Genomic DNA, 25,922 nt, shown 5'->3' with positions numbered 1-25,922 from the left:
GAACGTAGATGGGATCTGAAGCAATGGAGGGGTCCACCATTCCACACCTCTGAGGGTTTTACCTTACCTTTCCGTTGGTTTGTTGGGCCTTTTCCAGGGCGACAGATGCTTCTTCAATTAGGGAGGGGAGGTATAGGGAGGGGGTATTTAGGAGGTATTCATCACTGTATGATGGTGTTATTATGTTGTTGTTTGTTCTTTGACTTCATTATTTGGAGGTCGCACATTGGAAGGCACACACAGATCGCTCAGACACTGGACAAATGCACCGCCCATCACCCACCGCACCTCACTCAGATCAATGTCATGCTCCCCCAGGTGTACGCATGGCTTTGGGGGGGTGCCTCGTTTCAAGACACCATTTGGCACCTACGACGATAGTCTCCTTGAACGTTAATGGTCTCCTTGACAAGGTTAAGAGGACGACGGTACTGCGCCATGTGCAGCGCCTTCGACCTTTCATCCTACTTCTCCAGGAGACACACCTACTGTGGTCCACATGTCCGTTCTTGGCCCGCTGCGGGTTTGATCGGGTCTATCATTCCGGGTATGCTCGAGGGGGCAGGGGCATGGTGATACTTCTGCACGGGGGCTATCCCTTGACAATACAACAGATCTGGGAGGACCCACAGTGAGGTATGTGGCCCTGACGGGGCGGTTAGACGGACGTAACATTAATCTACTTAGCATATATGCCAGACCCCACAGGGCTTGAGGGTTTTTTTCACACCCTCAACGCCCTCCTAGACAAGATGCCCACGGGATTCACAGCCGTAGGCGGTGACATGAATGCAGTCTTGGACCTGAACTGGCCATGCGAAGGGTCTCCTGCGATGATGAGAGAGGGAGAAACAAGCCCATATTACATCCCTTGAGGCCCGGGCACTCCTCTTAGAAGTTGAGATCCGGGGGGAGGGTCACTGACAAGCCATGGAGATGGCGCAGCAGGAAATTAGAACCCAATCCCTGGAAGAGGCATATTACATCCCTTGAGGCCCGGACACTCCTCTTAGAACGCGAGACGTTGAGATCCAGGGGGAGGGTCACAGACGAGCCATGGAGATGGTGCGGCAGGCAATTAGAACCCAATCCCTGGAAGAGGCAAAACAGATCTGGTGGGTAACACAGGCCCAAATTTATGGATGGAGGGATAGGAACAGTAAGGTCCTTTACTGGCTGGCCACCGGACCTTTGAAGGGACGAGTGATCCCCAAGATAACAGACGAGTCGGGGCTGATACACATGACCCCAGGACATAGCCAAGACCTTGGCTCAATATTATGCCACCCTATACACGGCGGCACCCAGACCTATTATCGGACAACATATGCCACTGTTGAATGAAATAAATATGCCGGTCCTCTCTGCCTTCGTTAGCAGAGGTCTTGACGACCCCATAACTTTGGAGGAAATAGGGGAGGCCATCACGAATGTTAGATCCGGAAAGACCTCTGGCCCGGACGGATACCCAGCAGAATATTACTCTAAGTTCCGAGAAATATTAGTGCCCCAGCTCCACGGTCTCTATACTGAGGCCTTGGAGAGGGGTGCCTTTCCTCTCGACCTGGACCAGGCCACGATTGTTGCAGGCTGCCCTCCTTGCACTGCGCAGACTATTGCCCGATATCATTAATCAACACTGAGCTTAAGATTTAGGCTAAGATACTGGCCACTCGTCTTCAGCCGGTGCTGCAACACTTGATCCACCATGATCAGTGTGGCTTTATGCCCACCTGTAGCACTAGACATTGCCTATGAAGGTTCCATATTGCCCTGGCACATAGACACACGCTCCGCTCCCCCCCGGCCCTACTCCTAATCGGTTTTGAAAAAGCATTTGGGATGGTGGACTGGAGCTACTTAGACTTGGTTCTCCGGAAGGCGGGCTCGGGCGCCCATTTAGGCACATGGTTCAGTTATTATACCATGCACCATCGGCCCGAATCCTAGTGAACGCGGCCCGAATCCTAGTGAACGGGAGGCTGTCGGAGGTCTTCCCCATTGGGAGAGGCACTAGACAGGGTTGTCCCCTATCTCTCCTCCTCTTTGCCCTCACTAAAGAACCTCTCGCACAAATGGTTCACCAAGATGCCTTCCTGGAGGGATAGCGGTGGGGGGGGAGGTAGGGAGGACCGCATTGCGCTTTACGCTGATGATTTCCTGCTTTACTTATTGCAACCAGAGATAAGCGCCCCTAGGTGTCTTCAATTGATATGTATTTTTGGTGCGACATCTGGCTTTAAAATGAACTCTACGAAATCTCTGCTGGTCCCATTTTCGGAATCTCGAGTGTTGATTGATATGCAAATGATCATTCCTATCCGACGATTAAGCTTCACGTACCTTGGCATGAAAGTCGTGCTTGAACCTTTTATGACTTGGCCCCTCAATCTCAACCCACTCTCCTGTAGGGTGAAAGTGGACCTGGGAAAATGGCAGACTCTGCCTCTAAACATCATGAGTCGCATAACACTATATAAAATGTTGGTCCTAACCCGTTTTCTGTATGTCCACCAAAATCTTCCCATCCGGATTCCCTGACACTGGTTTCAGGAGATGGACGCGGTGGTCCGCTCCTTTATATGGCGGGAGGGCCGACGTCGCCTATCCAGGGACACATGTCAGCACGGCTTGTACGACGGCGGTCTGGCTATGTCTAATCTATACCTCTATTACCTGGCAGTGCAGGTACTCACCATCAATGACTGGCTTACCAGGGGGTGGGATGACCCAGCCTATCGTTTTGAATTGTCCACAATGGGGTTCACATGACTTATGGATATGCTATATGGATCTCCCATCCCCAGGGATACACGGGAAATTACCAGCCAGCTCCTGCATGGATGGCGCGCAGCCTAGAAACTGACGGGGTGGTGGGGCCGAGTCACCCAGAACACCCCGCTATGGTGGGGAACGTAATTTCATGAAGTTGCTAACCTCGAGGGCTTCATGCGCTGGGACGCCATAGGCATCAAAGTAGTGGGAGATGTCTGTGAGGGTGCACACATGATGTCTTTCTGGCAACTCCAGGAGGCATACACCCTGAATCAAACACAATTTCACAAATTTTTACAGCTCAGACTTGCACTACATGCCCATATTAACAATGGTACCCAGACCCCTTAATTCAGTCCTATGGAGGCGAAGACTATGATGGGGGCTTTGGGTGGGGTGGGAGGGTGTCGTAGATTTACCGCTCTCTTGTACTGAATGCCTCTCCACCCCTTCTGCCTTTACGGGCCCGTTGGCAGGCCTGGATAAGCCCCCTGGAAGAAGAGGATTGGTGGGATGCGTTGATGGCTCAGCGCATTCTTGCAATCCCCACAAGGCTGCATATGGTCCTGGTGTATTTTTTGCACTGTGCCTATCTGACACCAGCCCGACTCTTTTGTGCTGGGCTCAAACCGAACTCTGTGTCATAGATGCCTTCACTCGCTGGCGGACTTCTTCCACATGGCATGGTCCTGTCCCAGGATTCAATGATACTGGACACACATCCTACATGAACTCTCTACTCTGCTAAGCCTCACCTTGACGACCTCCCCCAAGGTTGCTCTGCTTAGGGTGATGGAGGACATTGGGGGCACCCAGACGATTTGCACACTTGTGGGCAAGGTCTTGCTTGTTGCAAAAACAGGACATTGCTAGATGCTAGGCGTCCAAGACCCCTCCCTCGCTACAACAGTGGAGAAGGAGGATGGATTGGTGTGCTCAAATGGAACGATTCGTCTACCAGGCAAGGGGTTGTGAAAGCAAATAGCATAAGATTTGGGACGTGTGGCTGGGCGTTACCCGCACATGAACATTTTAACTTACCCAATGCTACATGGACCTGTTCTTCTAGGAGTCGAACGTGCTAATGTGATAATGAAATGTGCCTTCTACTTTGCAACTTGGTTTTATGTTTATAAATCAATAAAAGTTGGTTATAATAAAAAACCAAAACAACAGCCATTCACCATGGCAAGTGCAGCGATATTGGGATTTAGGCCCACTCTTCTTGCCCAAATGTAAAAACAACACCCAAAAGAATCAGATGCTGTCTGGCTTGCAATTGAACCAAGATGTTTTATTCCACAGGGAAGTAGAAAGACTGTTGAGGCTTTAGGGATGAGGGTGGGGTCTGATGTTAGTATAGGCCAGAGTCACCCCATTATTTTATTAAACAAAATATTCCTGCCATATTGGCACCTTCCTGATCCCCTGGGAACACTGGGGCAAACCTGCTGCCTGTCCCGTAGCAGAAAAACTGATTGCTCCCTTTTTGAGGTGGGGGTGTGGCCAGTGCCAGAGTGCAACACCTGCACCCCTTTCTTATGCCCCAAATGCAACATCACTGGTTGTCTAGTGGGCTTTTTACTCCCTGAGGACCAGATTTAGGGCAACCTCCCCAATTGTGACAAACTTCGTATCTTCGCAAAGACACTATTGCACCTTCTGGGGTGGGAGTATGGCTCAATGCCAGGGTCCCTCCTTTTGTTGTTTTGGTGACATTTGAATTGCCTGGTGGGCTCTCTGACCCCCCACCACCGGCGCAAATTAGAGGCAAACCCCCCTGTCTGCCCCAGGGGTAGGCAGAAAGACTGGTTTGACCCTTTTGGGTGGGGGTGTAGCCAATGAAGGGCAGATCCAACACCTATGTATTTTATTTCCCTAAATTTCTCTAGTGTGTCTAGTGGGCTTTCTGCCACCCCTCACTGCCCCCCTCCCCTCAGATGGAGGCAGATTGGAGAAATCCCCAATCTGCCCCCCAGAGGGGCAGAAAATGAAAATGTCACTTACCCAGTGTACATCTGTTCGTGGCATCAGTCGCTGAGATTCACATGTTCTGCAATAGCTCGCCATCTGGTGTTGGGTCGGAGTGTTACAAGTTGTTTTTCTTCGAAGAAGTGTTTTCGAGTCACGGGACCGAGTGACTCCTCCTTCTGTGCTCATTGCGCATGGGCGTCGACTCCATCTTCTATTGTTTTCCCCGCAGAGGGTGAGGTAGGAGTTGTACTATAGTAATAGTGCCCGCGCAATGAAATGTGTAAGTATGTACCTATTAAAGGTTTAAATAATATATATACAAATGTACAAAATTGAAGGTAACTTCTGAACTGCTACAGGCTTCCGGGGAGGTGGGTGGGCACATGTGAATCTCAGCGACTGATGCCACGAACAGATGTACACTGGGTAAGTGACATTTTCAGTTCGATGGCATCTGTCGCTGTAGATACACATGTTCTGCATAGACTAGTAAGCAGTTATTTCCCCATAAGCGGTGGTTTAGCCTGTAGGAGTAGAAGTTGTCTGAAATAGAGTTCTTAATACAGCTTGACCTACTGTAGCTTGTTGTGCGGATAGCACATCTATACAGTAGTGTTTGGTGAATGTGTGAGGCGTAGACCATGTGGCTGCCTTACATATTTCATGCATTGGGATGTTTCCTAAAAAGGCCATTGAAGCACCTTTTTTCCTTGTTGAATGTGCCCTGGGAGTAATGGGCAGTTGTCTTTTTGCTTTAAGGTAGCAGATTTGGATGCATTTAACTATCCATCTGGCTATACCTTGTTTTGATATTGGGTTACCTGCATGAGGTTTTTGGAATGCAATAAATAGCTGTTTAGTCTTTCTGATGTTCTTTGTTCTGTCAATGTAGTACATTAATGCTCTTTTGACATCTAATGTATGTAGTGCTCTTTCAGCCACAGAATCTGGCTGTGGGAAAAAAACTGGTAGTTCTACCGTTTGATTTAGATGGAACGGTGAAATAACTTTTGGTAAAAATTTAGGATTAGGTCGTAGGACGACCTTATTTTTATGTATTTGTATAAAAGGTTCTTGTGTTGTGAACGCTTGAATTTCACTTACTCTTCTTAGAGATGTAATGGCGATGAGAAAGGCAACTTTCCAGGTTAGGAATTGTATTCCGCAAGAGTGCATGGGTTCGAAAGGTGGGCCCATGAGTCTTGTTAGGACCACGTTTAGGTTCCATGAAGGAACAGGTGGTGTTCTTGGTGGTATAATTCTTTTAAGACCTTCTATGAATGCTTTGATGACTGGTATCCTATACAAGGAAGTTGAATAGGTAGTCTGCAGGTATGCAGATATTGCTGCAAGGTGTATTTTAATAGAAGAGAAGGCTAGCTTTGCTTTTTGTAAATGGAGCAAGTAATTTACTATATGTTTTGGAGTTGCGTGTAGTGGTTGTATCTGATTATGATGGCAGTAACAAACAAATCTTTTCCATTTACTTGCGTAGCAGTGTCTAGTGGATGGCCTTCTGGCCTGCTTTATGACTTCCATACACTCTTGGCTAAGTTGTAAGTGTCCGAATTCTAGGATTTCAGGAGCCAGATTGCTAGATTCAGCGATGCTGGATCTGGGTGTCTGATCTGTTGGTTGTGTTGCGTTAACAGATCTGGTTTGTTGGGCAGTTTGATGTGGGGTACTACAGAGAGATCTAGCAGTGTTGTGTACCAGGGTTGTCTTGCCCACGTTGGTGCTATTAAAATGAGTTTGAGTTTGTTTTGACTCAATTTGTTTACTAGATAAGGAAGGAGAGGGAGAGGAGGAAAAGCGTAAGCAAATATTCCTGACCAGTTCATCCATAGGGCATTGCCTTGGGATTGCTTGTGTGGGTATCTGGACGCGAAGTTTTGGCATTTTGCGTTCTCTTTTGTTGCAAATAAGTCTATTTGAGGTGTTCCCCAGAGTGTGAAGTAGGTGTTTAGAATTTGTGGGTGGATTTCCTATTCGTGGACTTGCTGGTGATCTCGAGAGAGATTGTCTGCCAGTTGATTCTGGATCCCTGGAATAAACTGTGCTATTAGACGAATTTGATGGTGGATTGCCCACTTCCATATGTTTTGAGCTAATAAGCTTAACTGCGTTGAATGTGTTCCTCCTTGTTTGTTTAGATAATACATCGTTGTCATGTTGTCTGTTTTGACAAGGATGTATTTGTGGATTATGATTGGTTGGAAAGCTTTTAGTGCTTGAAAAACTGCTAATAATTCTAGATGATTTATATGCAGTTTTGTTTGATGTATGTTCCATTGTCCTCTTATGTTGTGTTGATTGAGATGTGCTCCCCACCCTGTCATGGAAGCATCTGTTGTTATTACGTACTGTGGCACTGGGTCTTGGAAAGGCCGCCCTTTGTTTAAATTTATACTGTTCCACCATAGAAGCGAGAGGTAAGTTTGGCGGTCTATTAACACCAGATCTAGAAGGTGACCCTGTGCTTGAGACCACTGTGAGGCTAGGCACTGTTGTAAGGGCCTCATGTGCAGTCTTGCGTTTGGGACAATGGCTATGCATGAGGACATCATGCCTAGGAGCTGGAGTATTGTTCTTGCTTGTATTGTCTGATTTGGAGACATGTGTTGAATGACTCTGTTGAAATTGTGAATTCTTTGTGGAGTTGGCGTTGCTACTCCTTTTGTCGTGTCTATTATGGCTCCTAGATATTGCTGTACTTTGCTTGGCTGAATGTTGGATTTTGCAAAGTTGACGGTGAACCCTAGTTTGTAGAGGGTTTGTATGACTTGATTTGTGTGGTTTGAGCATTGTGTGAGCGAAGTGGTTTTGATTAGCCAGTCGTCTAGATACGGGAATACATGTATTTGCTGCCTTCTGATGTGTGCAGCGACTACTGCTAGGCATTTTGTGAATACTCTTGGAGCGGTTGTTAAACCAAAAGGCAATACTTTGAATTGGTAATGTATTCCTTTGAATACAAACCTTAGATATTTTCTGTGTGATTGATGTATTGGTATATGGAAATATGCGTCTTTGAGGTCTAGGGTTGTCATGTAGTTGTGTTTTTTGAGCAATGGTAACACTTCTTGTAGTGTGACCATGTGAAAGTGGTCTGATTTGATGAATGTGTTTACTACTCTGAGGTCTAGAATTGGTCTCAGTGTTTTGTCCTTTTTTGGTATCAAAAAGTACAGTGAATAAACTCCTGTGTTTATTTGTGTGCTTGGTACTAATTCTATTGCATTTTTTTGCAGTAGTGCTTGAACTTCTATCTCTAGAAGCTGTGAATGGTGTTTTGATAAATTTTGTGATTTTGGTGGTATGTCTGGAGGGAATTGCAGGAATTCTATGCAATAACCATGTTGGATAATTGCTAGGACCCATGTGTCTGTAGTTATTTCCTCCCATGCTTCGTAATATTGACTTATCCTTCCCCCCACTGGTGTTGTGTGGGGGGGGTGAGTGACGTGTGAGTCACTGCTTGTTGGTAGTGGTTTTGGGGCTTTGAAATCTTCCTCTATTCCTAGGGAATTGCCCTCCTCTATACTGGCCCCGAAAGCCTCCCCTGTACTGTCCCTGGTAGATGGACGGTGCGGACTGTGAGGTACTAGCTTGTGTGGCCTGACCCCGAAACCCTCCTCTAAAAGGTGTTTTGCGGAAGGTGGTATAAGATCCTCTGCTCTGCGGGGAGTAGAGTGCGCCCATGGCCTTGGCAGTGTCAGTGTCCTTTTTGAGCTTTTCTATGGCTGTGTCGACCTCCGGACCGAACAGAAGTTTTTCGTTTACTGGCATGTTAAGTACTGCCTGCTGAATTTCTGGCTTGAATCCAGACGTTCTGAGCCATGCGTGCCTACGGATGGTAACCGACGTATTAATGGTCCTTGCGGCTGTGTCTGCTGCATCCATAGAGGAGCGTATTTGATTGTTGGAAATGTTTTGACCCTCCTCAACAACCTGTTTTGCTCTTTTTTGTAGATCTTTTGGGAGATGTTCAATGAGATGCTGCATCTCATCCCAGTGGGCTCTGTCGTATCGCGCTAGCAGCGCTTGTGAGTTTGTGATGCGCCACTGGTTTGCTGCTTGGACAGCGACCCTCTTCCCGGCTGCATCAAACTTTCTGCTTTCTTTATCTGGGGGAGGTGCATCCCCAGAAGTGTGTGAATTTGCCCGTTTTCTGGCAGCCCCTACCACCACAGAGTCTGGTGGCAGCTGAGAGGTGATGAATACAGGGTCCGTAGGAGGCGCCTTATACTTTTTGTCCACTCTAGGCGTTACTGCCCTACTTTTAACTGGTTCCTTGAAGATCTCCTTTGCATGGCGTAGCATGCCTGGGAGCATAGGCAGGCTTTGGTAGGAGCTGTGGGTGGAGGAGAGGGTGTTAAATAAAAAGTCATCCTCTACTTGTTCAGAGTGTAGTTCCACATTATGGAACTGTGCTGCTCTAGCCACCACTTGTGAATAGGCTGTGCTGTCCTCAGGTGGTGATGGCCTAGTTGGGTATGTGTCTGGGCTGTTATCAGACACTGGTGCATCGTACAAGTCCCACGCGTCTTGCTCTTGGTCATCGTGGCTCATGGCGGTGTGAGCTGGCGAATGTGACGGGGTGTAAGTTGGCGAAGCCGGAGTTACAGGTGGAGGCGAGGGAGGAGGTGTTACCTTCTTTGCTGTTTGTTGCTGAGGAGCCTCTAGTGCTATAAACTGAAGTGTTCTCTTTCTTTTGACAGGTGGAAGGGTACTGATCTTCCCTGTCCCCTGCTGAATAAAGATACGCTTTTGCGTGTGATCCACTTCAGTGGATTGCAGTTCCTGTTCGAATCTGTGTTTTTTCATTTGTGAAGACATAGAATGCTCTTCAGTATAGAAGCCTGAAACTGGGTCTGTTGGTGCTTTTTTCGGCTCCGAAAACCCTGTTGTTTGTCTTTTCGGCTCCGAGGTAACCTTCCTCTTCTTTTGTGGCGAAAAATCTTGGCCCCTATGGTCTTCGGCGCCACTGTCTCGGCGTCGATCCGTGTCGACACCGAACTCTCGGTGTCGATGCTTCTCTTTAGCACTCTCTCGGTCCCGAGGAGGCTGCGTGCCGGTGTCTCGACCGGAGTCGGACGATCTCGACACTGAATGGGCCTTTTTCGGTGCCGATTGTTGGTCACCGGTAATTAGGGTTGAGCCATGGCCGGTTGGCAGTGGCGTCCCCTGGGCCTTTTTGCCTTTTTTAAGTTCTGATCTCGACGTCTTACTCACAGTTTTTGTATTGTCGAGTTCGTCGGAGTCTGAATCCTGGATGGAAAAGGATTCCTCCTGTTCCTCTTCTGTCTCGAACTGTCGATGCTCCTTTGGCGTGGACGCCATCTGCAGTCTTCTCGCTCGACGGTCGCGCAGAGTTTTTCGGGACCGGAACGCCCAACAGGCCTCACAGGATTCTTCGCTGTGCTCGGGTGACAGGCACAGGTTACAGACCGAGTGTTGGTCCGTATAAGGATATTTGTTGTGGCATTCAGGGCAGAATCGAAACGGGGTCCGTTCCATCGCCGTTGTTCTCCACGCGGTCGGGCCGACTAGGCCCCGACGGTGTGCCGAAATCTACCCCGAAGGGCACCGAAGCGCTTCGATGTTCAATGCGTCGTCGTGTGTGTTTATCTCGAACCGGATCGCAACGATACCGTCGAAAATCTTCCGTTTTCAGCTATCTTTCCGTTCCGAAACTCGGAGCGACAGGAACACGTCCGAACCCGATGGCGGAAAGAAAACAATCGAAGATGGAGTCGACGCCCATGCGCAATGAGCACAGAAGGAGGAGTCACTCGGTCCCGTGACTCGAAAACACTTCTTCGAAGAAAAACAACTTGTAACACTCCGACCCAACACCAGATGGCGAGCTATTGCAGAACATGTGTATCTACAGCGACAGATGCCATCGAACACTATTTTATCCTTTTGTGGGGTGGGGAATGGCCATACCCATGGTAGGGAGCCGTCACCCCTATGTTTTTTCCAAACATATTTACCATGGTGTCTAGTGGGCTTTCTGCCCCCCTAATGGCCCCCTCCCCCCAAATCCCTGTTTCCTAGTGAGTGGAACTCTGCTTGGGAATCGCTCTTCTGTAGCGATCCCCAAGCAGGGATCTGCTGGGCAGAGTTGTCATTAGAAAGAGAAAAGTCTCCCCTTTCTAACAATACATCTCCCGAGACAATCAGTGCCCAGGAGGATGAGATATGCTCCCCTCTGCCCCAAGCACAAATGGAGAGAAGGTAAAACATCCCATCTGCCTTTAGATTGTGACATTAGTCTGAGCATTTGTTGGAATCAAGGAAGCTTAAAACTATGGGGGTCATTCTAACCCTGGCGGTAAAAACCGCCAGGGCGAACGACCGCGGTAGCACCGCCAACAGGCTGGCGGTGCACCGCTGGGCATTCTGACCGCGGCGGTTCAGCCGCGGCCAGAAACGGAAAGTCGGCGGTGTACCGCCGACTTTCCGCTGCCCTTGAGAATCCTCCATGGCGGCGGAGCGCGCTCCGCCGCCATGGGGATTCTGACACCCCCTACCGCCATCCTGTTCCTGGCGGTTCTCCCGCCAGGAACAGGATGGCGGTAGGGGGTGCCACGGGGCCCCTGGGGGCCCCTGCAGTGCCCATGCCAATGGCATGGGCACTGCAGGGGCCCCCGTAAGAGGGCCCCAAAAAGAATTTCAGTGTCTGCCTAGCAGACACTGAAATTCGCGACGGGTGCAACTGCACCCGTCGCACCTTCCCACTCCGCCGGCTCAATTCTGAGCCGGCGTCCTCGTGGGAAGGGTGTTTCCCACTGGGCTGGCGGGCGGACTTTCAGCGGTCGCCCGCCAGCCCAGTGGGAAACCCAGAATGACCGCTGCGGTCTTTTGACCGCGGTACGGTCTTCTGGCGGTTCCCGCTTGGCGGCCGGCTACCGCCGCCCGCCAAGCTCAGAATCACCCCCTATGTTTTGTCAGAGATGAGCCTCTGCTCGCCTATTATTTGGGAGGAGTTAGACAGTGAAAGGTCTCCAGTTTGCTCTATTATGTGTGGATTATGATAAATACTTAATTTCTAATGTACATTGCAGTGGAGGATTTCTTCTAAGTATTTGGTCACAGCCTTCAATATTCACATGAAATAAATGTGTTCTTGTGAATTAAGAAATGAAAACACTAATGAGAAATGGAACGTGACTTGGGATGTTGTCAGGGAGGGATGGGAGGTTGGACAGGAGAGGCAAGGAGGTGAAGAGGTGAGACAACTAGAAAGTCATGGAGAAAGGGGAAGAAGAAGGGATGTTTTGGGGATAAGAAGGTAGAGAGGTTTATGGGTGGTGAGAAGTTGTAATTAGAAACTGAAGTTGGCTGGAAGACGACCAGGCAATGTCAGAAAACAGTTCATAGCTAGGACCTCCGGTTTTAGGGTATTTATGTTTTTAACTTGTCCGTCTGTATTTATCCATATTTATTTTTTGGCATTTTATTGGTATTTATCCATATTTATTTTGGGTTCTGAGAATAAATGGAGTGGTAAAATTGTATATTTCCACATTTATTTAACTTTTAGACGTGCACTCGTATGTAAATGCCCGTCGCGTTTTAGCAAATTAAGCAGCCACATGTAATAAAACACTGCACCCAGTGGTACATATTAGCGTTATACAGCAAAGATATGTTAACATAAGCCTGTATTTAAGTAAATCTCATCTTGTTTTTTAACTCCTTATGTTGTCTATCTGCTCAGCTTTACCTGGAATTCATGAAAGGCAATGTGGAGAATCTCACACAAGGAGCACAATTTTCAGTGTCTTTCCACTTTTCAAAATAAATACAGACAGGAAGCACATTGTTTTCTGTCTGTATTTATCTGTAATAATAATAATAATAATCAGTAAGAAGGGAAACCTGGGATCCTTATTGATAGACTGCAGAGACCACTTGAAGAGGACTTGTGATGTATAGTTCCTTTAATGTATGCCTATTCTATATGCTAGCTAAATATGCAAGCAAAAGCCACATCTCTTCATCAGAGTGAAACATATTCTCAGACATCTGTAGTATATCAGCCACTAAATTAAAATTCAGTGGATTAGCCAGTGTTGTAGAAACAATGCTATTGTGGAAGAGGACTTCTAAATGTCTTTCTTCAATAAGCATTGTAATGCGCACACACCAATCCTTCTGCTTACAAAAACACTCAAAGAGCAATAACAAATGTTCTAACCTAGAAGAATGAAATCTTCTACTTCCTCTGGCTGCTGGTGGGCCATCGGTCCAGTGTAGAAGAGAAGGCCATCTGCTACCTCTGTGATGAACTCCAGAGATATTCGACTCTCAAAGCAAAGGCTAAGAGCGGGAAACCAAGCATAGCCCGTACTGGTGAATGTACGTTGTGTCTGCTGGCATTCAGCACCATTGAAAAAAGGCGGACACTGGCATCTATAAAAAAGAAAGCGTTACCTTGAGTTTAGTTATCTGCCATATGGCTGATGCAAACACATTTTCAGATTAGATAGATATGAAAGGAGGCTTTATGGACATTGCCTTTTGTTAGTACATTTTGCAAGCTGCTACACATATTAAGTGGATTCTGTTAACGTGTTATATTAGGTTGATAAACAAGTGAAACTGTATCCAGTACGAAAAGACTTTCTCACGTGTAGCCCAGATGTGTGTCTGTACAGGTTCCTCCGTTCAGGCATGGGTTGACAGGGTACGAGGTGCAGGAGAGGTGCTGACTTTCCCGTGCCGGGCAGGTGCACTCCGCTTTACTGAGTACAGTCACTGAAGCCATTGAGACACTGCCAGCAGCCACCACAGTGGGCACATGCTTGAAAGTCTTGGTGCTGACACACCCAGTGCTATCACTGCAGTTTGCATTGGCACACTCATTCACACCGATCTGCTGGATGTGCACGCCCAAAGAGGTTTGTAACTGCAAAAGAAAGAAAGGACAGGCAGTAAGTCACATGAGGAGCAATTGAAAAGACTGTCAAAACTGTGGAAACTCAATGCTGCTCTGTGGGGTATTTGAGCCTGGTGTGTGCAGCTGGTATCCCGAAAAGAATTGTGTATTTTTACAAGTTCAAACTACTCTGTCCACTTGCACATGCCATTGTCTAACTCTAGTACTAATACTGAACAGGCTACAATTTTGTCCTTGCTATAAACACCTTGCAGTTCCACCTTGGCTCCTGAAGAAGATACTGCAGTTCTACCTTTGTCAAAAAATAACTCTTTGGGTGTCCCCTTCTTGTAGAATCCTGCTTTGGCCAGCTTTCAAATTCCTGTCCCTCCCAGATCTTGCTGACTACTCTACTCCCTCAAAGCCCTTCGATGGAAGATGATATCTTACTGTTGTCCTTCATCAAAGCTCTCTGCACAGGAACGCTTTCTTACCACTGTCTGTCAGTGCCGCTCCCATTCAAGGAAACCTTTCAGAAGCTCTCAAAGCAAGCCAATTCCTCCCACTGTAAAAAAAAAACCTGCAATAGTTCTGATCAACTACAGGCCCATCATTCCTCTTTCATTCGTCGGCAAAATCAATAAGAGAAGAGTCTATGTTTAACTCCAAGATCACATCAGTGCAAACCATCTCTACACAACTACTGGTCTAGCTTCAGATCACGCTGCAGCATGGAGACCGCTGTCTCACACATTGTAGACAATGCCCTCCTGACCACAGATAAAGACAACCTCTGTCTCGTGATATTGCTGGACTTCTCAGCTGCCTTCGACACAGTCAACCACCTCACCTTCATTTGCACCCTGGAGTCTCAAAAGGGATTTACTGGCAATGTTCTTCACTGGTTCTTCTTTCTTTCCAACTAACGTTTATAAGGGCACCTCCAGGTTACAAAAGAGCCCTATAGCCTGGAGTCCATACTGTCTTTTGTCATCTTCACCCTACTTTTACATGGAGCCACTTAGTCCTCCTGTAACAGATAAGAGAGTTGTGTATGCAGATGATACACAACTCTAATTGAAAGTCGCCTCTGCTTTAGACATCCAATGCTTCAAACACAGTTTACACATCATCCAGACCTGGATGAGCAGCGCCTACCTGAACCTCAACCAAGACCAAATTTGTGTTATTTGCCAAGAACAACAAACAAGATGCAGCATAAACCTGGCCGAATGATATGAACCTTGGCAGCTTTGAATCCCAACTTTCACCGAATGCTAGGTCTCTTGGATTCACCTATGACACCCATCTCACCCCCAAGGAAAACACTGTCAAAAAACAAAGATGGTGTCTTCCCAGTTCTCGCTTCTAAAAAAAGCCAAACTAATTCTTCCACAAACCAACTTCAGAACTGCCGTTCAAGTCCTCATACCTCTTACATTCAGATGGTAGCAATCCCTACCCCATGGCTTTCCCAACTCCACAATGGCACCACAAATGGGCATCCTACACATCACAGGCTGTCTCACCATTGCCTAAGTAAATATGATCACATCACCCCTATTCTGGTAGAACTCAACTGGCTTTTCCTACAAGCTGGTCCCATCTTCAATTCCAGCTGCATCATTTACAAAGCCATCACAAGCAGCACCACTGCTTATCTTGCAGACTAGCTGATCATCTCTCCAAACCCACAGCCAAGACACCATCAGACTGAAGGCTAAGAAGTCTAAAAAAGAAAAAACAAGACAGCAGGACTTTCCCAGCTATGCAAGTTGAATCTGGTACAACAACCAGCCATCCATCAGGACTGCCCCAACTCTGCTCCAATTTAGAAACAGTTGAATACACATCTTTTTAAAGAACACTACATAACAAGGCAATAACTGTCCAGAACTGAGCTTTCTCTTCTGTTACTCTTTGAATATATGCTCGTCTTTGACTGGGTACAAAAATGTGCTACCTTTTGACTTGATCCACACTATTGAAATACCACATACATACTTTCTATCTAGGACAAAAAGAACACCCTCCATTTTCATCTTTGGAAGAAAAAAAAAGAGACCACCAAATAGTCCTACATTCGCCAATACACCCTGCAATTCTGCCTTTACCAGAGAGAACTACTTTCAGCTCTGCCTCTGGGCAAGTAGACCTCACTCTGTTTCCACTGCAGTACCAAGTTAAAGAACAATACTATTTGTAATTCTATCTAGACCAAAAATGTACATGTTTCAGTGCCCCTCCCTCCCCACTTTGTACTTTTTAGTACCCACAGTTGCCCACACTAGGATACTGTAGAGGGCAAATTTACAAATAACTTTCCCTCCCTCCTCTGGCTTACTTAAGGCTGCCTTGCAAAGTTCAAGTGTGTGTGTGTGTACTGTCAAGCATTTGTTTTGGAGTGTAAAGGAACCCTTTCAGTACAGCTTGCTTTGACATAGTTTAAAACTTTTATTACTTTGTGCTGTACAGTACAACACACATGCAAAGTTAGAAAAGTTTTAGGAAAAGCTAAGGTTACTCCTGCCTCAAGGAGACGTACATTTGTGGCACAAATCACTGTCTACCAATGGCAGTAGGTAGGGATTTGCAATAAAACCCATGGGTGGTTGCATGGTAGTGCCCATATACCAACCATGGTACACCGTATTCACGCATACAAGCTACTTTCTGGTGCAAACCATGTTTTGTGCTGGAAACCAATTCCTAAACTCAACATTTTGTGCATATTTGCATCACTTTGTGATGCAATCCCAGTGCGAATCGGTAGTATATTTCCCCTTAGGAATTTAAACAATGGATAATATAACATCTAAAATGATCTACAGTGAAGTTATATAGCATGCTCTAAGCGTGCCATTAAAGAATCAGGTCTTTAGCAAAAATATACTTTGAAAATAATGAACAGGTCACACATTTATTTAAAATCATTATCTGGTCAATGAAAGATAACAGAGTGTAGTTCCCTATTGAAAACGACACAAAACAAATCATGAGCGGCACTAATAACTATGTTACCAAAATATATCAAGGATTTTCTCTTCAAGACTTTTACTTTGCAGATCCGAAATGAATTACACAGGGAGCCACTGCTCACAGAACGTACCCGTTCTTTCGAAGCCGCTACGTTGCCTTCAAGTTTCACAGTCGGGTAATAGGGTGAGCCACGAGCTGCAAACCACACGTCAGTTGCACGTGACTGGCCCGGAACATTCAAGACGCTGAAGAGATAGAGGTTCTCCATGCGGGCAGGGATGGTCTGGGACAGCAGCTTCTTCAGGGTGTTGTACTTACTTTCTTTTTCCGCAGATTCAGCTATAAATTCCTCAGCGGTGATGCCTGCATAATTCAAAGCAAAATCTAACTACTGGAGCATTCTTCTTTCACTTTTCACTGGAACAGGAGAGTAGTTAGAGGGATTCTGTACCCTTGGCACTAAAAAGTTGTAACCGTGCTATATCAATAGATTAAGGAACATAGCACAGAGTATATGTTGACGGCAAGGGTGCATATATATTTATTGACAGGGACGCTTAATGAACAGCAAGGATGAATATACTCAATAGCTTAGACGAATGTACCGTAGATGCAAAAACAAGATATATAGAGTAACTAATTTGTAAAAACAAAAAAATTAGTATAGGGGTCCAATGTTTTCCTTAGGAGCCCACCGGTTGTGCTGCCATTTGCTGTGGTTGCCTAATATCAAGGTTGTCTAGTCCAAATTCCACCTTATGCCTCTTTCTACCACTGCGTTACACCTCTAATCTCTTTATTACACTCTTGCATGCTCTCTATTATCCCCAAATTCTCTCTTTGTCACTGTGCTCCTTTCTCTTATTCCTTCTTTCTTTATTTCATCCCTTTCTTTCTTTTGCTGGACCAAAATCTGATGATGAAAATTAATTCTTGGTCGCCCCAGAAATAACTGCTGTTGGCAACCACCTGCAACCACCTGCACAAATTAAGCAATGCACATACCACTGATCTCGATACTGGTGGCATGGTCGATACTGGATGCATGTTGTTACACTGTGCAGGCAGCAGTACCATCCTGTCATTTATGATAGAGACTTAACAGCAGTTTCCTCACCTTAGAATATTCCCTAGGTGTCAGACTGGATCTGGTAAGCCATGACCAGTAACACTGCGTGCCAGTGCGTGGTGTCCATTTGCTTCGCATCAGAAGGGATGTTGTGGTGCTCCTGTAAGAGCCACATGGGCACACTGACATCAGATCCTTTCTTTCCACACCAATAGCGTGGATACGTCTACCTGGGTCATTTTTTACCAACTTTTTGTCAACCGGTTTTTTTAGCAATTGCTGTCAGTGTGCTAGGGACATGTCCCCTACTAAACCTACTGATTTAAAGCCTTGTGGGAATGTCACAGACAGACATCTGTGTCTGTTCAACACTTGGGGGGTCATTCTGACCCTGGTGGTCGGCGACTGAAGCACCGCCAACAGGCTGGCGGTGCTTCATTGCCCATTCCGACCGCGGCTGTAAAGCCGCGGTCGGAAAACCGGGTCCGGCGGTTTCCCGCCGGATTAGCCCCGGCTGGGCGAATCCTCCATGGCGGCGCTGCAAGCAGCGCCGCCATGGGGATTCCGACCCCCTTCCCGCCAGCCTGTTTCTGGCGGTTTTCACCGCCAGAAACAGGATGGCGGGAACGGGTGTCCTGGGCCCCTGGGGGCCCCTGCACTGCCCATGCCACTGGCATGGGCAGTGCAGGGGCCCCCTAACAGGGCCCCAGTATGCTTTTCACTGTCTGCTTAGAGCCACATGGGCACACTGACATCAGATCCTTTCTTTCCACACCAATAGCGTGGATACGTCTACCTGGGTCATTTTTTACCAACTTTTTGTCAACCGTTTTTTTTAGCAATTGCTGTCAGTGTGCTAGGGACATGTCCCCTACTAAACCTACTGATTTAAAGCCTTGTGGGAATGTCACAGACAGACATCTGTGTCTGTTCAACACTTGGGGGGTCATTCTGACTCTGGTGGTCGGCGACTGAAGCACCGCCAACAGGCTGGCGGTGCTTCATTGCCCATTCCGACCACGGCTGTAAAGCCGCGGTCGGAAAACCGGGTCCGGCGGTTTCCCGCCGGATTAGCCCCGGCTGGGCGAATCCTCCATGGCGGCGCTGCAAGCAGCGCCGCCATGGGGATTCCGACCCCCTTCCCGCCAGCCTGTTTCTGGCGGTTTTCACCGCCAGAAACAGGATGGCGGGAACGGGTGTTCTGGGCCCCTGGGGGCCCCTGCACTGCCCATGCCACTGGCATGGGCAGTGCAGGGGCCCCCTAACAGGGCCCCAGTATGCTTTTCACTGCACCCGTCGCACACCTGCAACACCGCCGGCTCCATTCGGAGCCGGCTTCAGTGTTGCAGGCCCTTTCCCGCTGGGCCAGCGGGCGCTCCCTTGGCGGGTGCCCGCCGGCCCAGCGGGAAAGTCAGAATGGCCCCTGCGGTCTTCTGACCGCGGAGCGGCCAATTGGCGGTTCCCGCTTGGCGGGCGGCAACCGCCGCCCGCCAAACTCGGAATGACCCCCTAGGTCTGTCTTTGGTGCCTGGGGTCGAGTTACAACTCCAAGGCCTGTGCTAATGCAAGTCGATGCAACCCAAGGCAATTCACAAGTGGGCAACAAAGCTCCTGGTGGCAAGCAAGAAGGAGGCTCCAGGCCAGTCCCAGTCCCGTTCTTGGGACCGCTCTTGGGCAGTTCTCAGAGTCATTCCAGTGGACCGTCATTTTCGTGCTCAAAGACCGCTTACTCCAAGTCAGGGTAAGTCATAGAAGCACATGAAAAAGAAGTTGAAGCATTCTTAGGCTTTGCCTTCTAAACACTGTGTTCTACACCTCACTGCTGCACTCCATCTGCAAAGTCGGCATCAGGGCCTGCTCTGCACTACCCCAGGTTCTCTGGAGCCTGAGTGACGGCCATTCAGTTAAGTTAATTTTACAGCGCCATACAATCTTTAGGCCACTGAGTCCTTCTAACACGCCTTTGGGCCCCTTGGAGCCGTGAGGTGCTTCAACTGAATTACTACCCCTGGGTCTGCCTCTAACACAAGCTGGGCCCTCTGGAACCATACAGATTCTGTCCCAGGTGCCTTCTTCCACTCCAGCTCCCTCCACTCGAATGCCATACCCGGGGATGCTTGACAACAAGCTCATCCTTATCCCCAACTTTGAGCTGGTGCTGCCCCAATGCCACTCAACATTGTTGCTGGTGCTATCCAGGCCCTACCAACCCCTAGACTTCCTGACACTTGATAGTCCTTTCTTCCCTGCAGTAGGAGAAGAGCAGGCGCAGCCCATCCTTTAAGGTGGAGGGGCCACCCCCCCCCCCCAACTTTTGCCCCTCATTAAGAGTGCCGGTCAGGCTGAACAAAGGTCAGCCTGACAGACAGTCTTCATGTTCAGGTCAGGCAGCCAGGAGCAGACATGCGCAATTTGCGCAGACTCCTGGCTGCCTGAGCTGAACTTTGCTGGGCTGAAGAGGTCACAGCTCCTGTGGGCGTGACCTCCTCAGCTCAGCAAAGGTGCCTCAAGGCCCTCCCTCAGGTGATGAGGGAAGCGTCACCCATTGACTTCGACCTGGGCGCTTCAGGTTTAAGCCCTGAAGTGTGCAGGGTGAGTGTCAATCAGTGACACCTCGTCACAGAGTGGGGTGGGGTCAGCAGTCTCACTGACCCCATCCCACTCTGTGACAAAGTTGGGACTGCTGCCTTTCCTCATTGGCTGACCTAAGGCCAATGAAGGAAGGCAGCAGTTCCAACCCTCCTGAGACCTCCAAGGCTGAAGGTAAGTGTGTCTGTGTGTGATCTTTTTAAATGAATGTTTGGTGCATGCGTGCATGTTTGAATGTTGATGAGTGTTGGTAATGGATGTGTGTGTGTGTGTGTATGAAAGAATGAGTGTGTGCGTGTGTGCTTCTCGCCTGCCCCCCTCCCTCCTAAAGCTGCCGGACACCACCGGAGACGAGGTGGAAGGGTTTGGTTCTATGGAGGAGGACCCTGCTGAGAACTGGTACAAGGAGCTAAGTGATGCCTGTGGGCTAGACACCTCCCCAGACTCTCGCATGATTTCCTGTCTGGGCCCAGTTTCAGAGGAAGGTGCATCCTTTGCCACAGAGAAGCGGAGGACTTTGACCTGCAGCTGCCTTCATTTGAAGTCAAGACCAATGTCTTGACTGAAGTGCTTCACACAGGAGCAGGTTCGGCTAAGCCCTTGATTCATTCTAATTAAGCCCTCACAGACATGCCCTTGGGGGCCTGGGCCACATTTTGCACAGGGACTACTATGCACCTCATGATTGCCCTATGTCCTTGGCCCACCCCAGGAGGCCCATCCTTCCTCTCCTAGCACATCTCCCCTGAGAGCCTGGTGATGCAGGCCTCAACTTCTCAGGTCCCCACAAATGCACCTCTGTCCACACCACTGGATAGGAAGTCCAAGAGGATGGACACCTTAGGGAAGCGCATCTTCTTTTTCACCAGCCTAGCACTGTGGTTGGTGAAGACTGCATGCTTCTTGGGCTGTTACTCCCATGCATTGTGGGATTTGGTTGCACAGCTGCTTCCCAAGCTGCATGAGGAAGGCCACACCATCCTCAATATGGCCCTCATGGATGGTTGGAATGCAGCAAAGTTTGCTACTATGTGTTGGCTCAACCCGACAGACTCCATAGGCAGAGCCATTGCCTCCACAGTGGCGCTGTATCATAATGCCTGGTTGCAGTCCACGAAGTTCTTGAGGATGTCCAGGCTTCACTGATTGACATACCATTCTTCATTTCCTGCCTATTTAGCAATACGTCTGACACAGTGCTAGAGTGCTTTCGAGAGAGCCGGTTCACAACCAGATCACTCAGATTCTTCAGATATGGTCTCTGAGCCCATTTGGTCTACCCTCTGTCCCACACAGCCATCACATTGGTGTGCTGTCACCTCTGGCAAGTAGGTGCCTCAGCTTGTGTGAAAAGTGTACACCCTTCCATTCTTGAAAAGCCCATCTCCTCTGCCACCATCTCAAGAACGGCTGACAGAGGACCACTCCTCATTGCTCTGTCAGGAAGTGTAGGGTCTTTTGGCAAAAGTGCCATTGAGAGACTGTCTGTGGCAGAAGTAGGTTGTGGTTGCTATTCCCTCCACTTTCAGGTGCCAAAAGAGAACACATGGCTTGTTCCTAGCTTAGATCTGTGCCCTCTCAACTACTTTCTGAAGAAAGAGAAATTCAAGATGCTCACAATGGCTCAGGTTCTCTCTGTGTTGGAGACTGGATGGTGGCACAGGTTCTGCAGAACACATATTTCCACATTCCTGTCCCACCTATAGGCTTTCACTGCAGTTCACTGTTGGCCACAAACATTTCCAGTTCACTGTGTTTCCATTCGGTTTACCAATGCTCTATGGGTGTTGGCAGTAGTCACAGCCCATCTGCCTAGGTTGGGGGTTCCAGTCTTCCTCCACCTCAACTACTGGCTGCTGAAAGAGGCTCTCCTCAGGCAGTTGTTGCACACCTCTAGGCTATGGTGGGCCTCCTCCATTCACTGGGTTTCTCTATCAACATGTCAAAATCACATCTGTCTTCTTCTCAGGCTCTCCCTTTCATCTGAGCCATTCTGGATACAGTGCAGTTCTGCACCTATGCTCTGTGGCAGAGAGCCCAGGATATTTGTGCTATGATCCAGATGCTTCATCTCAATCCTGGATTTCGGTAACACTGACTCAGGCTGCTGGATCTGATGACTTGTGTGTCCTATTGGTAAAGCACACCAGATAGCATATGTGGGCTCAGCAGTGGGATTTGAAGTCCCAGTGGGTGCAGCGCAAGGGGATCTCTCTGACCTGGTCCAGATTTTGAAGGAGAGTGCAAAAGACCTGCAGTGGTGGGTGACGAATCATGATTAGCCCAGTGGCAGAAATCTCTCTCTTATCCACCAAGAGCTCCAGAACTTACAGTGGAGACTGATGCAGCTCTTATGGGTTGGGGCAGCCATCTGGGAGAGGTAGAGATCAACTGACCCTGGTATCCAGTGGAGTCTCATCATTACATCATTCTTTTCAAACTGAGAGCAATGCCATTTGCATTTAAAGCCTTACTTCCATCCATTAAAGGGAGGCTGGCTCAGATGTTCATGGACAACACCACTGCCATGTGGTATTGCAACAAACAGGACAGGGTTAGGTCATGGACCCTGTACCACGAGGGTCTGTGCCGCTGGACTTGGCTGCAGCACCAGGATATTTTCCTGGGAGTGCAGCATATGGAATATTTCATGCATGTAAGTGTGGACTAACTCAGTCAGCAATGCCTTGCAGATCATGAATGATGAGTACACCCGGAGGTGGCGCAAGATCTCTTCAAAGGATAAGGAGAACCTTGGCTCGTTCTGTTCCCCACCACAGAGAACGTGCAATGCAGCTCTTCTGCATGTTGGAGCTTCCACAATGCCTCTCACTCAGAGACACATTCCATTTTGAATGGAACTCAGTACTCTTGTGCACCTTTCCGCCGATACCACTCCTGCCCCGCGTTCTCAAGAAGATCCAGTTCAACAAGGCCCGAATCATCTTAGTGTCTCCGGATTGGGCACGAAAAATATTTTATCCTGTCCTTCCATCAGGCTCCACCTTCGCGATGATAAGTAGCAGGGCAGGGTTTTGCACCTGAACCTGTGCATGCTCCATCTTTATTCATGCTTGAAGTTTGAGCAGTGGCAGTAGAGTCTTTGCTCTCTCTCTCTCTCGGTCGGTGGTGTCATCTTGGAAGCCAGGCATCTCTCTACCTACACAGTATATGTCTGCCCTGGATATGTTTGTGGCATGGTGCTACTAATGTCATTTGGACCTCCTTTCTGCATCACTTTCGGAGGTGTTGTTTGTTTTATCTTCAGCCTATCAAGGCCTTACCCTGGACTTGGTTAAGGGTTACTGTCAGCCATTTCAGCTTTCATGAGGTTGCCGGACCAACCTCTCCTGTTCAAGTCACCTGTTGTGACTTGTTTCGTGAAAGGCTTACAGCTTTTGTCTTCTCCTACCCCCCTTAGGATGCCCAGTGGACTTCAAATTGATATTCACTTTTCTGATCTGTTTTCCCTTCGAGCCACTACACAGCTGTCCTTTGTGGCTCTTGACCCTGAAAACTGTCTTTTTGGATGCCATTACATCGGCCAAGATGGTCTGCGAGCTTTAAGCTCTGTCTGTTCATCCTCCCTACACCAGCTCTTTCCCTGAAAACTGGTTCTTCGGATGCATGCCTCTTTCCTGCCAAAAGTTGTTCCACATTCATGTCGGCTACAGTATCACTCTGTCTATCATTTTTATGCCACGTCATTCTTCAAAGGAAGAGAAGAGACTCCATTGTCTGGACCTGAAGAGTGCTCTTTTATTCTACATTAATCGTACCAAAGACAATCGGGTGGATGATCAGCTTTTCATTGGGTTCACTGGAGATAAAAAGGGCAATGCTGTGCAGAAGCCGGCCCATCTTTCGATGGATTGTACTCTGCCTTAGGATCTGCTATGCGGTAGCTGAAAAGCTCAAGGGCCAAGGCCGCTACTACTGCATTAGCATGTGGGGTACATGTCCTGGACATCTGCCAAGCTGATATGCTGGCATCAATGCACACATTCACAAAGCACTACTACTTGGACAGTGAGGTCTGCTCAGATGGGCATTTTACCCATTCGGTCCTCTAGGACTTTTTTGATTGAGCCAGTTTATAGACCAACCTCTGGAGAGGCATTGCTTGTGTCTCTATTCTAAGATGAAGAATCTGTGGTTAGATGTTTCTATCAGAAGAACAAGTTACTTACCTTCGGTAATGCATTTTCTGGTATAGACTCTAACTGCAGATCTGCGGTTAGAGTCTCTACTGTAAAAAGCGCTGCTGAAGGTAAGTAACTTTTTCTTTGAGCTTAACCTTTGTTTTCCTGCCGTAGACTTTACTTCACTAAGTCAGATGGAAATGCTCTGTCAGTTTTTGTGTTTCTTCATCAGCAGACCACAACTGTAAGTAACCCATAGTGTATGCCAACCCATAGTAGTGGGTGGCTACAGCACCATCCACAGACTGTGGGGAGACCGATGGTTGCTGGCAGCTAAGACACCAAAGAGGGGGCACAGAGCTTTCTATGTTAGGTGAGGGGAGTCTACGAACCCTTGCAAGTAAAATCCATCCAGTTCCCAATAAAGGAATGTCTTCACTGTCCACCAACTGTATGCAGTATTTGTTGTGTACTTGTATTGTGAATTACTTGGGTAGGCATTATGGGGGACATTCTGACCCTGGCGGTCCATGACCGCCATGGCGGAGGGCGGCGGAAGCACCGCCAACAGGCTGGCGGTGCTTCCTGGGCGATTCTGACCGCGGCGGTAAAGCCACGGTCAGAAAAGGGGAGCCGGCGGTTTTCCGCCGGTTTCCCGCTGGCCCAGGGAATCCGCCATGGCGGCGCTGCTTGCAGCACCGCCATGGGGATTCCGACCGCCTTCCCGCCAGCCTGTTTCTGGCGGTGTCCACCGCCAGAACCAGGATGGCGGGAACGGGTGCCGTGGAGCCCCTGAGGGCCCCTGCACTGCCCATGCCACTGGCATGGGCAGTGCAGGGGCCCCCTAACAGGGCCCCACAAAGATTTTCACTGTCTGCTTTGCAGACAGTGAAAATCGCGACGGGTGCCACTGCACCCGTCGCACCACTGCAACTCCGCCGGCTCCATTCCGAGCCGGCTTCATTGTTGAAGGGGCTTTCCCGCTGGGCCGGCCGGCGGTCTTCTGGCGGTCGCCCGCCGGCCCAGCGGGAAAGCCGGAATGGCCGCTGCGGTCAGAATGACCGCCTATGTGTTGTGTTAGGGGTGTTCACTGTGTGGACATAGTGACACCACACAAGATGAATATTCCCCTCCACATTGCCCTATGTACGTGAAAACCTACATGTTGCTTTTGTCATTCAAGCCCTGTTGCATGTCTGAGGACACATACGAAATTCTAATCAAGACAGTGACGTGCCCAGACTATCATTTGAAAAAAAGTACATAAGGAGAACAATTTTGCTCCCTTAGCATCTAGCTCTATCTCTAGAACTCGCTTACCCAAACTTGGTCGTCTGCTGCTCACTCCCCAAAATGCATCCTTAAGTCTATGTGTGGCTTCTCTCTTCTATTCTGTGCAGCTATTATTTTGGAAAGACCTTACTTAGGAAGGCCGGTAAGTGTCTCCTGTCATACATATTACTTTGACTATTTGTGGCCTGTCCCTCCTTTTCTTCCTCCTTGC

The 25,922-nt window shown here is 48.4% G+C and overlaps 1 protein-coding gene across 2 annotated transcripts in view; it reads right to left on the bottom strand.

Annotated features, from left to right (window-relative positions):
• Positions 1–25,922, bottom strand: part of LOC138282681 (neural-cadherin-like) — a 380,719-nt gene that overhangs the window by 44,916 nt on the left and 309,881 nt on the right. For both annotated transcript variants that reach the window (XM_069220493.1, XM_069220494.1), the window contains exons 21-23: positions 16,749–16,981; positions 13,392–13,669; positions 12,959–13,173 (exon numbers count right to left, since the gene is read on the bottom strand). In XM_069220493.1, the coding sequence (XP_069076594.1) occupies positions 12,959–13,173; positions 13,392–13,669; positions 16,749–16,981 (726 nt within the window). The remainder of the gene's footprint in view (positions 1–12,958; positions 13,174–13,391; positions 13,670–16,748; positions 16,982–25,922) is intronic.

The sequence above is a fragment of the Pleurodeles waltl genome, chromosome 2_2 (assembly GCF_031143425.1).
Source record: "Pleurodeles waltl isolate 20211129_DDA chromosome 2_2, aPleWal1.hap1.20221129, whole genome shotgun sequence".
In the NCBI taxonomy this organism is placed as follows: Eukaryota; Metazoa; Chordata; class Amphibia; order Caudata; family Salamandridae; genus Pleurodeles; species Pleurodeles waltl.
Note: the sequence above shows the minus strand (reverse complement) of the source record. Positions and strands in the feature narration are given on the sequence as shown.